General features: G+C 33.8%; 2 protein-coding genes and 1 long non-coding RNA gene across 3 annotated transcripts in view; 2 read left to right on the top strand and 1 right to left on the bottom strand.

Moving 5' to 3' along the window:
- The window catches only part of LOC149475381 (extracellular matrix protein 2-like), a 157,272-nt gene that overhangs the window by 45,202 nt on the left and 97,444 nt on the right, over nt 1–14,626 (bottom strand). The window lies entirely within an intron of this gene.
- The window catches only part of LOC149475383 (uncharacterized), a 96,413-nt gene that overhangs the window by 31,498 nt on the left and 50,289 nt on the right, over nt 1–14,626 (top strand). The gene's annotated exons all lie outside the window — the stretch shown is intronic.
- Nucleotides 3,215–13,708, top strand: LOC149475386 (tRNA pseudouridine(38/39) synthase). The gene is made up of 9 exons (XM_089713430.1): nt 3,215–3,354; nt 3,435–3,559; nt 5,468–5,669; nt 7,133–7,293; nt 9,690–9,898; nt 10,579–10,726; nt 11,432–11,578; nt 12,881–13,218; nt 13,471–13,708. Exons 1-9 carry the CDS (start codon nt 3,280–3,282, stop codon nt 13,524–13,526), a joined length of 1,461 nt encoding a protein of 486 aa, XP_089569556.1. The 5' UTR covers nt 3,215–3,279; the 3' UTR covers nt 13,527–13,708.

The following is a 14,626-nucleotide window of genomic DNA, read 5'->3' as shown; positions in this document are numbered from 1 at the left end:
AGACGCTAATAATAGGTTAAAGAAAATTATGTTACCTGAAAGCGGTACATTTATTTATTGTAATTTAGATAATGATAAAATTAGACCCTATTTGACTGATAAATTTCGACGTATTGCTTTTGATAGTGTACATAATTTATGTCATCCTGGAATAAGGACTACACGCAAATTGATTCAAAATCGGTTTTATTGGCCAAATATGAATCGTGATGTTGGCCAATGGGCTAAAACATGCATTGAATGTCAACGATCGAAAGTTAATCGACATACAATGTCAGGTTTAGGATCGTTTCCGCAGTGCGATAGGTTTGAACATATTCATGTTGATTTAATTGGACCTTTACCCACTTCACCCGAAGGTTTTAGGTATTGCCTAACCATAGTTGATAGGGGGACGCGATGGCCAGAATGTTTTCCTACGAAAGATATAACTGCTGAAACGATTTCGCGTGTAATATATGAAGGATGGATCTCTCGTTTCGGTTGTCCGAAAAAGCTAACAAGCGATCAAGGACGCCAATTCGAAAGTCAATTATTTGCTACACTAATGAAGTTATTAGGTATTAATAAGTTGCGTACGACACCTTACCACCCACAGAGTAACGGGGCGGTAGAGCGTTGGCATAGGTCGCTTAAAGCGGCATTAACGGCTCGCTTATGCAATATATCATCATCTTGGGTTACGGAATTACCAACTGTGTTGCTAGGACTTAGAACAGCAGTAAGAAGTGATACCGGCATAAGCGCAGCAGAAATAACGTACGGAACAACTTTACGATTACCAGGTGATTATTACGATAAAAAATCGAGTTTTGAAATAGATAGCAGTCTTGAGTATGTATGTAAATTACGAGACTCTATTAGGAAATATCAGTCAGTAGCTATTAGGCAGAATGAAAGACGGAACATATTTATACACCCCGATTTAGAAAAGTGCGATTATGTTTTTGTAAGAAACGACGCAGTACGTAAGCCTTTACAACCAACATACGACGGTCCTTATCGTGTGTTGAGTCGAGAGGAAAAGGTATTTTACATTCAAATGACTGGCAGGAAAGTTAGAATATCTGTAGACCGTCTAAAACCTGCATATTATTTGAATGATGATAGTGATACGACATCTGGGGCAGATACTGAGGTTCCATTACAATTAATTCCAAGTAGCGAATTGTCTAATACACATACCACGCGTAGTGGAAGAGCTATACGATTACCAGTACGATTTAGGTAATAGTATTGTATTTGTAATTTTTTCCACTATTTTATATTTATTAGAATTACGATGATTATAAGTATTCTTAAGTCTTCTTAGAAATGTATAATAAATACTTAGTAATCAACACATCGTATTTAATAAATAATAAAACTTAAGTAATTTTGAAACGAGTTCATTGTATAACGTTTTAAGTATGGTATTTCATATTTATGTTTGTGTTAAGTATTGATTGAAATGTTTACTACTTAGAAATTTAAGTACTTTTGATTTATGGCTTTTGAGTGTATAGTGAATAGTAATAGCCTTTGTAATATTAAACGATACAAGTGTTAAGAACGTATTGAGATTTGAAATGTTGATGTTACTAAGTGTTAATTGACGTGTAAAAATTATCGCACGCCACTTAGAAGACCCAACCGAGTTTTTGTAAAAACATAAATAGTTTAACGAAATTAGGTGTTAACTTTTAACCACTTGTATACGTTATGATTGATTTATATTGTGAACATTTTTTATACTTTATATTGTAAACATTTTGTAATCTTATATAGCGACACTTTATATATACCCCTTTGTTTATTGTTTAATTTTATTGTAAGATTTTTTTACTTGTATATCCTTTTTTATTTTAAGGGGGGAATGATGTAGCGACGACAAGCCAATTTATGAGTTATCGAATTTCAAGTGTAACGCTAAGAAAGTTCACACGGTAACTCATATATAAACAGTTCGTGCGCTATGCACAGACAGTTAAGGGCTTGTCGGGACGCGGGTTGGTCGCATAGGTCGAATATTAATTAGGTACATACGAATATATATATGTAGTTAACGAAATATAACCTTTGCGTAGTTATTCATCTTTTATTTCACCCGCACATAACAAGCCCCTACACCAGCCTCATTTTATGTTTTTTTTTAATAACAATGCATGAGATGCAGAAATTAAAAAAAAGATAATTCGATCATCCCGCGTTTTTGTGCCGTTCCCGCGCTACTACCGCGCGGGTTAAAAAATCAAATCCTAAACTCGTGATCGAATTTTTTCAATCAAAATAAAAACAATCTGCATAATATAACTAGTTTAAAATAACATCAGCATCAGGCCATATTAATTGTAATATTTTGTAATCAAATTATAAACCAGGTCCTGCTACATTCCTGCTAATAGATATAAAAAATATAAGTAAAAAGAATATTCTAACAGAATCAGCGGTTTTAAATATCCCTTTATATTTTTTTCTAATTTTAATTACAATTATTACGATAGTATAATTACGTCAACAAAAACCTGCGCAATATTGAAAATTTCTATTTATAGGAGGAGAAAATTAATAGATGACGTCATTGGTGTTCAACTACGTCACGCGTAATTAAAAATGTATTGAAGAGCAGGAAGGAACTGATTTCATAAATAAGCTGTTTCTTGAAATAGAATGTAGGATAATGGAGTATGCCGTATGCGTTATTACCCAACTGCGCAAGAAAGGGTTATGTTTTAGACTTTAATTCAAACTATAATATGTATAAATAGGTAAATAAATCAATGTTTAATGTTTATTACGTATCAGTAAGTGCCTTAAGTACACTTACTGCGATACACACACGTACACTTACTAAAAAAAAAATAATGCTAAATCTCAACTAAAAACAAACAAGTTTCAACAAACATATTATTTTCGTAACTACTTTGTTCAATAAAGGAAAATATAATTATTAAAAACTAGCGGTCCGCCCCGGCTTCGCCCGTGGTACATATTTACGTTTTCTCTACATAAAAACCATCCTCGTACTTCAAGGAATATAATAAAAAAAGAATTATCGAAATCGGTTCAGCCGTTCTCGAGTTATGCGCTTACCAACACATTTTGCGATTCATTTTTATATTATAAAAAAGATGTTTTGATGATTTTGAATCTGCGTGTAATGAAATTCTTATTTGTGACATTTGACAGCCAATAGCCATCAATGACCAATGTCATACCCTTCCATGCACAGACTTCCATGTTTTCAAATATATTGTTTACGTTTTTGTACATTGATTATTTAAAGTTTATTTATTAAAAATGGAAAAGGTGCCTGTAAAATCAAAGAAAAATAAAGGAGCGACAAGGGAAGAATTACTGAATCTAGATAAAGAAGTAATATAAATAATTATGGAGCTAAAATTGGACCTAACCTATAGGAAATTTGTTTACTACTATTTAATTATAAATTTTAGGATCTGGTGAATAGAATTTTGCAGCTAGAAGCCCATAATACGCAACTGAGGAATGTTATAAGTAGGAATAAAGAAGAGAGTACCGAAAATATTGATGCGAGTAAAAGAAAATTTGATTTTACCAAGTACGTAATCTGTTATATTTCGTCTTTTCCATCTTAATATGAGTTGTAACTGTATAAATAATATTCTACTTATAAAATACTTGCCATACACGACTTTTAATGCATCACAACTTGAATTTAAATAAACATAAGTACAATAGTATAACAAGTAGGGTTGTTGAGGATTCCTCTTCCGCTTCCTCATAATGCGGAAGTTCCGCAATATTTTGGGTTCCTCTACCGTTACCGCATCCTCAAAAATGAAAATAAAAAAATCCTCTTCCGCTATCGCTTCCTCAAAATTTAGAGGAAATTTATGAGGATGCTGATCCGATCGGGCGGCGAATTTACAAAGCCTATTTAAACTATGTATTTGAGTTACGACTCGGACTCTACTGACGAACAAGAGTAGAGTCTTACCGCCATATTTTTATCTGCGCCTAACACTTATCTCTAAACATAATATAACATTTTCTCACATACTCAGAAGAAACATATTTTACCAAATATATTGTTTGTCAAAAGTCATTTTAAATTTAAAAAAAATGTTGTGTGGTTTTATGAAACCACGGTAAAAGTGAAACTGTTCGAACGGTTCCGAACACTGCTTTGTGTAGCGCATGTCGCGTGACGGTCGGGCGGCGAATTTACAAAGCCTATTTAAACTATGTATTTGAGTTACGAGTCGGACTCTACTAACGAACAAGAGTAGAGTCTTACCGCCATATTTATATCTGCGCCTAACACTTATCTCTAAAAATAATAATATAACATTTTCTCTCATACTCAGAAGAAACATATTTTACCAAATAAAGTTTGTCAAAAGTCATTTTAAATTAAAAAACAAACAAGTTGTTTAAGCTTACATACCTAATAATATCTACCAGTTAGTTTTTTTTTGTGGAAATCGCCTAATGTCGCTTCTGGCACTGAAATAGATTAGGTTCTTTCTGTGGGTTTTTTCGAGTAATATGCATAAACAAAAGCTCATCTGAGTCCGGCTCGTGACTCAAATAGTATAGTACTTACAAGCTTTGTAAATTCGCGATCGGGCGAACTAACCTCCCCTAACCTTAAACATCAATATACAGTAGAGACAGGAGAATGGCTTTTGTTTTAATTTTTAATTTTAAAAGTTTTTGTTTTTTAATTTTGATTATAATTTCCTATCATCCTCATCCGCTTCCTCTTCCGCTTCCTCATCCGCATCCTCTTCCTCAAAAAAACATCCTCTTCCTCATCCGCATCCCCTAAATTTGTGTGTGAAAATTCCTCTTCCTCCTCCTCTTCCTCATAATCACTTCCTCAACAACCCAAATAACAAGCAACATTTTCACGTTTTTTTAATAAAATATAATTTTGATACATTAGCAACAGAGCAATGATAGCATCATAGAATAAGTGATAAGTAACATTAAAAGTAAATTTATTATATTATAGGCATATCTATACCTATATTATAAAGCTGAAGAGCTAGTTTGTATGAACGCGCTAATCTCATGAACTACTGGTCCGATTTGAGAAATTCTTTCGGTGTTGGATAGCCCATTTATCGAGGAAGGCTATAGGCTATATATCATCACGCTAAGACCAACAGGAGCAGAGCCACGCAGGTAAAACCGCGGAGCGCAACTAGTTTAGTTTATTATATGGGCATATTTATTACTAGCTGTGCCGCGCGGTTTCACCCGCATTACTCCGCTCCTGTTGGTCTTAGCATGATGATATATAGCCTATATTACTCGTGGATAATGTAGCTTTCGAATGGTGAAAGAATTTTTAAAATCGGTGCAGTAGTTTATGAGCCTATTCAATACAATCAAACAAACAGACAAACAAAGTTTTCCTCTTTATAATATTAGTGTAGATAAAGTAAATTTATTATATTGCATACATATTTTATTATTCAATGAAACATGATTATTTCAGGTGCCACTACCGCAAAGTATTCCTCCGAATCCTCTACTTTGGCTGGGATTACCAAGGCTTAGCTGTACAGGAGGACTCAGCACAAACCATCGAACATCATCTATTTAACGCTTTGATAAAATCGTGCTTGATAGAGAAGAGAGAAACGTCGCAGTATCATAGATGTGGTAGGACTGATAAGGGTGTTAGTGCTTTTGGGCAGGTTAATGTTTTTTCATTTCATTTTAAAGCTATTTTATATAATATACTAGCGGTCCGCCCCGGCTTCGCCCGCGGTACCTACATGTTTAAACTATCCTATCTCTCAAGATGGTTCGAACTGCACTGTCTGCATAAATCTGCTATCAAACTCAAAAAATTCAAACCACTAGTAGTTCCTGATATATGAATGTTCAACCAAACAAACAATACTTCAGGATAATAAAATATAGGTAAATTTAATGAGTTGTAGCCCACGCGAAATTTATATGAGACTAAATAAATATATTCAGGATAATTTTCACACTCAGCACGGTCTGATCCCATACTAAGCTTTCGCTTGTATTATGGAAACCAGATGGCTGACAAACATACATATATAATTTTAAATAAATACTTATATAGATAATTAACACCCAGACACAGAGCAAACATCTATGTTCATCACACAAATATTTGCCCTGGGTGGGAATCGAACCCACTACCTCTGGCTTGGAAGGCAAGGCCACTACTAACCAAGCCAACCGGTCAGTCAGAATGAGATAATTACCGCAGTAGAAAGTAAAATATATCACTCTCCAGCCTTCAAACTACCTCCAGACACAAAAAATATATCATAAAATTGCTCTTCTGTGACTTAGGGCCGATTTTTCAATGCATGGTTAAAACTTATCTGTCCAATAAAGTATTACACGATAATATTAAAATGTCACGTAAACTGTCAAATACGTGCAATTAGAATACGCTTTTAAAATGGTAGTTTTATACATAATAAATAAATAAATAATTTTTCAAATCAGACCAGTAGTTCCTGAGATTAGTGTGTTCAAACAAACACACTCTTTATCTTTATAATATTAACTAGTATAGATTATTGTTGAAATCCATTTAGCTAGCCAAGTGTGAAAAACAGATTTATAGAATCACTATAAATAACATTAAGTATGGCTTAATCAATTGTACTTGTTTTATGAGGCTTCTGTATATTACAGGTTTCTTATACAATTCAATAATTTAATTAGTATTTTGTTCAATTAAAAAATCAATTGAAAATTAATTTATTCATTAACTAGCGGTCCGCCCCGGCTTCGCCCGTGGTACATGTTTACGTTTTCTCTCCGTAAGAACCATATTCGTACTTCAAGGAATATTATAGAAAAGAATTAATGAAATTGGTTCAGCATTCTCGAGTTATGCACTTGCCAACATATTTTTATATTATAGAAGATGTTAAATTCGTATTCTTACTTGTAAGTTGAAGCTACAATTGAAAAACAATTTAGTATGAACTCTGGCTAAATTATATTTCGATATATTGAGTCTTATCAAAATTGTTCCAAATATTAGACAGACATAAATATTATTTATATAATAATTGTTGGTTTTGATAGAAGTACATATTTCTTAATCAATAAAAAGTTTAATTTATACATTACAAACAAATTTTAATATTTTTTTTTATTCCAGGTCATATCTATAACCCTAAGAAGTAAGTTCCCACCGTCAGAACAGACAAACATACATACAGAGATGCCTTATTGTAAAATATTGAATCGACTGCTGCCAAAAGATATAAGAGCAGTTGCATGGATGCCTGTGCCTGACGATAGACAGGATTATAGTGCTAGGTAATGTAGAAATATCTTAGTTTAGTCACAGAATACATAATAGTAGAAAACGCTACAGAACGGACACTCTTCGCCTCCCGCCAAAATTAAACTTACCTCACCCCGCACGATCGTGATTAAAATGGGCCATATTTGAAGTGAAACTTCTTTATCGGGGGTGGACAAAAATTTTGTGAGACATTTTTTGCGTTACGCCGCGCGCGTTACATTTTTTGCGTTACGCCGCGCGCGTTATTTTTTGCGTTACGCCGTACTCGTGACTATATACATGTTATATTAAAGTGATCAACAAAATCAAAGGGTTTGTTTTAATTCTAATTCCAGTGAATTTCTTTATTTTTCTAAAATTGTATTTAAAGTTAACCTCAGTTTTTGATTGAATTTTTTAAAACACCAACACGTGGGCGTGATCATGTTATTTATTTTTCAAGTTATTTAAGCTTAACCTCTGTCTTAATATGTATATATTATGTACTATGTGCGTCATTAATTTCTGACTGTTTCGAGATTTGGTGCAAAATAAAACAGTGTGTAAATAAAATTAAACAATTGAGTAAAAGTATAATTTCATAGATAACACGTTGAGAAGTTCCCTGTATAAATATATAATATACATATCTTGTATAAATACATACATAATATGCCTATAGATCTTTAGTCTTTACTCAATTGTTTTATTTTATTGATTTTTTACAAATTTTATTTACACACTATTTTATTTTACACCAAATTTCGAAACAGTCAGAAATTAATGACGCACATATTATATACCTATACGTTTTAATATAGAATATTTTTTATTTTACAACCTTTACAACTTGATCATTAGGAATTTATTACCTCTATTGTTCGAACAAAAATAAGTTACCGACTTTAAGAACGTGCCGACAATGTAAGTACACTATTGTTTCTTAGAAAACATTTTAGGAGTATACGATAATAAATCTATGACTCACGTAAACACGTGTTTGCTTGATTGGTGTCAGGTGTTCAATTATAATTTTATGAATTCAAAATTTATAAACTCTCTGTCCAATCAAAATCCGCCTAAGTCGAAATCCTTTATAAGCTGAAAACGGCAGTGGCCGGCGTAAATATTCAAATAGGTAGCGAGGAGCGAAGCGACGAGCATCTTAGGTTAACTTTTGAACTACCGCACGAGCCGAGCGAGCGAAGCGAGCGAGTTGCAGCAGCGGCCGGTGTAAATATTTAAATAGGTAGCGAGGAGCGAAGCGACGAGCATCTTAGGTTAACTTTTGAACTACCGCACGAGCCGAGCGAGCGAAGCGAGCGAGTTGCAGCAGCGGCTGGTGTAAATATTTAAATAGGTAGCGAGGAGCGAAGCGACGAGCATCTTAGGTTAACTTTTGAACTACCGCACGAGCCAAGCGAGCGAAGCGAGCGAGTCGCGGCAGTGGCCGGCGTAAATATTCAAATAGGTAGCGAGGAGCGAAGCGACGAGCATCTTAGGTTAACTTTTGAACTACCGCACGAGCCGAGCGAGCGAAGCGAGCGAGTTGCAGCAGCAGCCGGTGTAAATATGTAAATAGGTAGCGAGGAGCGAAGCGACGAGCATCTTAGGTTAACTTTTGAACTACCGCACGAGCCGAGCGAGCGAAGCGAGCGAGTTGCAGCAGCGGCCGGTGTAAATATTTAAGTAGGTAGCGACGAGCGTGTGCATTATTTTTTGAAAAATAAGGACATAAAGAAGTTTCACTTCTTACGTGTGTACTCTAGTACACGCACACATTTTTTTCTACAGGGACGATACGCAATGAAGATTGACAACATTAATCAAATTGACTTAAAGTAATTTTATTATTTTGGATTTGTGATTATCGTTTTTCGTAGAAAATGGTTAGATATTGTGCTGTCTACGGATGTATTTCATCAGAAAAACGCGAATTTATTTTTACCTAGTCAAAAATGTGCCAACCATAAAGCGTTAACACACACATTTGCAGTCTCTACAGTGTGACTGTCAAAACGATGATTTTGTATGGAGTGTCCGGGGGTGGTCCGGGGTGTGGTTTAGTGTTAAATTAGAGTTAAGAAAGTAATTTTTTTCGACACGATGAGCTTTTATACATAAAAATACAATTCTTGAATCTATGTTTTGTGAGCTTTAAAAATATAATTGATCATTCAAAATTAAATGTTCGTTTTGGAGACTAATTTTCATTTTAATTTGTATTAAAGAAGGTTTTGATTTGAAGTGATAAAATTATGTGTAGATTTTGATTTAATTAAAAACATGCTATACTCTGACTTGTATTGAACTGAAAAGAAACAATATTTTCTAAGTTTCATCAATAAAAGCAGCTGTATTTCACAAAAACTTTTGATCATATTTAATCTATGTTTACTTTATTCTATGTTAAATTCACTTCTTTCAGATTCGACTGCAAAAAGCGGCAATACAAATATTATTTTCCAAAATCATCACTAAACATATCATCCATGCGCGAAGCATGCTCGCACCTCATTGGTTCGCACGATTTCCGCCATCTTTGCAAAATGGATGTCGGTAATGGCGTCACGGAGTTTAGGCGGGAAATTTTGACAGCTGACATTGTTGCTGTGAATAAAAAAGATGTGGATCAACGTAAGTATAAAAAATACAATAGAATAATGTTGTTTATATTAAAAAAAAAATAATATCTGGCATTAATATGTATTTACTTAATATTATAAAGCTGAAGAGTTTGTTTGTTTGTTTGAACGCGCTCATCTCAGGAACTACTGGTATAGCCCATTTATCGAGGAAGGTTATAGGCTATAATATCATCATCCTAAGACCAACAAGAGCGGAGAAATGCGGGTGCAACCGCGGAGCGCAGCTAGTTTATTATATTTTGTTTAATTTTTTATAGTGAAACTTCTTTAGCGCGTTGAGATTAAATTTCAAGGTCGTCTGGCAGTTCCTTTACGTCATAAGGCGACGATTTTGATATATTTGAATCTTGCCAAAGAATTTTCACTTCTGACACGTGTGCTCGGCACACACACACTTTTTTCACAACAAACTTGTCGAACTAGGTTAAATTTAATTTTTGAAGTGAAAATTTCTTTAGCGGCGTTGAGCACTTTTTCTGTAATGGGTATAAAGTCTTAAACTCGCGTCAGGACGCGTGACCTGATCGAAAAAGCGTAAAACGGATACCATTCCAAAATATCAAACATGCTCAACGTTAATAATCAAGTTTTCACTTCTGCCGGCACTCCCCCAGTGCAACCCGTCTTCTTTTTACTCCAGACGTCACTTCTTTATATTTTTTATTTTAGCAACATCAATGTACACACTACTTATAGAAGGTAACGCGTTCCTCTGGCATCAGATTCGATGTATTATGGCGGTTTTATTATTAGTCGGAGAAGGGAAAGAAAATCCGAGTGTGGTCACTGAGTTGCTTGATGTGGACACTCACTCAAGGTAACTACTAACTACTTTAAAGTTAAATTATATTGATAAGTTTTTAAAATTTATTCTATACTTGCTTTCCGCCCACTTTGTCTAAAACCTAATAAATTATATACTAAAACCTTCCTCTTGAATCACTCTATCTATTTAAAAAACATATCAAAATCAGTTGCTTAGTTTTAAAGATTTAAGCATACATTGGGACATAGGGATAGAAAAAAGGTCTTTGTTCTATACTATAATGTAGTGAAGGTGTACATTGAATAATTTTTCAATCATTTATTCATTCATAGGATTTTCTTTCACATTTTTTTATATAATTAATTTTGAACATGTAACTCACTCATAGAAAATAAAGGATTTTTTGCATTTTCTTGTAAGTTACAGGCCGTGTTTAAAGAAATGATTTTGGAAAGTATTAATGCTATACGAAAATTATAGTAGAAATAAAATTGTAGGTTTGAAAGTTAATTTGACACTTAAATAATAGTTCCACAAACTCACTGGTTGTGGAAAAGTCATATTTAAGTCTATGACTTTAATGTTTTCTAATATTTATTTCAAGCCTATAATTATAGTATACACTTAAACAATAATCAAGTACTTAAAACACACACATACATTCACATAAATACCTTACACACACACACACACACACTCCTTCACTCACTACTAAAAGTAAAAACTAACTCACACATATACAATTAAAATTTTCAGGAAACCCCAGTATCATATGGCATTAGATTTACCATTAAATTTATTTAAATGTACATATGATATAAAATCTGAATGGGTATACGAAATGGATGAACTGAAATCGATAATATGTGATCTACAGAATATGTGGACTTTGCATTCTGTCAAGTAAGTGTACAATTAATTTATTAAAAATTAAAAATACGCAAAAAAAGGCTAAAATAATAAAAACTTGAAATTATTGTATTGTCACCAATCCTTGATAAGTGTACAAAGTTTGAGTCCATACTAATATTATAAATGCGAAAGTAACTCTGTCTGTCTGTCTGTTAATCACGCCGTAACCAATTTGCATAAAATTTGGTATAGAGATATTTTGATACCCGAGAAAGGACATAGGGCGTTTGTCCACTACAAGGAATTTTACGGTCCGGCATTCCGATTTTTTACGGTCCGGTATGGCACGCCATTAATCTATATACTAGCTTGTGCACTATACGTAATTTTACTGTCCGACATTTTACTTTTCCCTATTCCGGATGGTTTTTTGTGTCTACGAGTCGCTGTAGGTATAATTGTTTTCGAATGCCCACTTGCTTGGATTTTACTGTTTTTACTGCATATGCCAATTGAAAGCAAGCTCTTGTTTTACTTTCTTTTAGTTGGCAATGAGATTTGAGAAGTCGGTATTGTTATTTTATATACATTGACCAAGCATTGACCTATAATTATTATCTAAGTAAGTGTTGGTAAGTTAAAGTTCAAGTGGGAATAGCTTTAGCTCCTCGTCACCGATTAAAATAAATAAGTGAAACACGCATTTTAAATCTCTTACGGAACTTTACTTTTTATTATAACGAAATAATATAATATTTCACCTTCTATATTTTTTACTCGTTTCTTGTAAAATGCAAAAACAATCATTTATGATAGCATTATACCGCCAAACTTCCTTGAACTGTACCGCACTGATCCGAGTAAAGACGGACAGGTGCACAAGCAATTCATCGGTTTTTTCATGCCACACCGGACCGTAAAAAATCGGAATGCCGGACAGTAAAATTCCTTGTAGTGCACAAGCGCCCATAGGCTACTTTTTCCCCGGGAAATAGGATAGGTTTTATCCCGGAAATCCCACGGGAACGGGAACTATGCGGGTTTTTCTTTGACTGCGCGGGCGAAGCTGCGGGTGGAAAGCTAGTTACTTAAATAATTTTGATCACTATTATAGTTTAAAATCATAGCGGCTTCGCCCGCTTTTGTAAGAAAAATCCGCATAGTTCCCGTTCCTGTGTGATTTCCGGGATAGCCTATGTCTTATTCTGGGTCTTCAGCTATCTACATACCAAATTTCATTGTAATCGGTGCAGTAGTATTTGCGTGAAACTTTCGCATTTATAATATTAAGTAATATTACTTAGATTCTTCTCTGTTTCTAATAAAACATGCATAATCTTGTTTTTTTTTCAGAACAACCATGATCAAAGATTGCATTGAAGAATTAGAAAATGTATATTATAACAATAAAAATATGAAACAAAATATAAGCAATACTACATGTGAAAAAGAGACAGAAAAATATAAAGAATTTAATGAAAACATAGATAGTAATAACGAAATGAACATAAGTGTGAAAGAAACAGAAAATAAAAATAAACTACTAAAAGATAGTTCAAATGAGTGTGTGAAAGGGATAGAAGATACAAATAATAGTGTGATAGAAAGAGATGTCCTATCTTATACAGATTGTTTAGTACAAGGCGTGAAAGCTAGAGTTTATACGCCGTTGTTGAAAAGAGAGAAATGCTGTGAGCATATTTATATTGTATACTAGCTTTACTCCGCGGTTTTACCCGCATTGTTCCTCTCCTGTTGGTCTTAGCGAGATAATATATAGCCTATAGCCTTTCTCGATAAATGGGCTATCTTACACCGAAAGAATTTACCAAATCGGACCAGTAGTTCCCGAGATTAGCGCGTTCAAACAATCAAACAAACTTCAGCTTTATAATATTAGTATAGATTAAATTATAAAATTGTTACATTTTTCTTTATTTCAGCGAGCTTAGAAGAGAGGATAGAACATTATAAGAAGAAACGAAAAATAATGGATTAATAAGATAAAACTTTTATTATAGACTAGCGGTCCGCCCCGGCTTCGCATGTGGTACATGTTTATGTTCTCTCCATAAGAACCATCCTCGTACTTCAAGGAATATAATAAAAAAAGAATAATCGAAATCGGTCCACCCGTTCACGCGTGTTGCCGTGACCAAGGAAAATGGGTTTCATTTTTATGTAATAATATATAGATACATTATTATATTTTCAACTGTAGTTTTATTTAAATACCCACCTTTTATTGTATCTTCCCAACATAAATATAAGGAACCAAATATCATTAAAATTCGTACAAGCCGTTTCAGAGATATAAGTGGTGTAACTAAATTAACACGACTTTTATATTATAATACTAGCGGTCCGCCCCGGCATCGCCCGTGATACCTACATGTTTAAACTATCCTATCTCTCAAGTTGGATCGAACTGCACATGGTGTGCGAATTTTATTATAATCGGTTAAGTGGTTTAGGAGTCCATTGAGGACAAACATTGTGACACGAGATTTATATATATTAAGATTTATATATATAAAGACTAACCACCCGCCCAGTGTTCACCCGGGTTAAAAAAGCCTATGTTATTCGGTAATGATAAAATGTAATTATCTTTCTAAAAATGATAAAATAATTTAGAATGCACGAATATTGCAATGTCACAATATAAAAATAATATTGAAAAAGTACATTCTTACATGTTTATTAAAATCACATATTAAAACTGATGTATATGCCATCTAGTGTCAAATAGTGTACTATATATCATTCTATTCATCACAAGATGGCGCTAGTTAATATTCAAATACTCAAATAATAATATTTTTTCTACTAGCTCTCTGTCCGCGGCTTTGACCGCTTCGCCTAAAACTTAATAAATTATATTTATATTAGAACCTTCTTCTATAATCACTCTATCTATTAAAAAAAAACCATCAACATGTGTTGCGTAATTTTAAGACGATACACAAAAAAAATCCACTGCTTGGCGGGCGGAGTCTAATAGCTCGCTATCGCGAACGCGGGTGTGCGCGAAGTCATTCTTGCAAACTCGCCGCGCTGCCGCTGGGCGACTCGGGACAAACATGTATGGAGTCGTCA

The sequence above is a fragment of the Colias philodice genome, chromosome 30 (assembly GCF_061535455.1).
Source record: "Colias philodice isolate Cphi_HAF_F1 chromosome 30, ilColPhil1 Martin Lab GWU primary, whole genome shotgun sequence".
NCBI lineage: Eukaryota > Metazoa > Arthropoda > Insecta > Lepidoptera > Pieridae > Colias > Colias philodice.
This window is presented reverse-complemented; position numbering and strand designations above follow the sequence as displayed.

Excerpts from the sequence above, each read along its gene's own strand:
- LOC149475386 (XM_089713430.1), top strand. The coding sequence starts at position 3,280 with ATGGAAAAGGTGCCTGTAAAATCAAAGAAAAATAAAGGAGCGACAAGG. Across the intron at positions 3,560-5,467 it reads AGAAAATTTGATTTTACCAA|GTGCCACTACCGCAAAGTAT; the intron begins GTACGTAATCTG and ends TGATTATTTCAG. Across the intron at positions 11,579-12,880 it reads TGGACTTTGCATTCTGTCAA|AACAACCATGATCAAAGATT; the intron begins GTAAGTGTACAA and ends TTTTTTTTTCAG.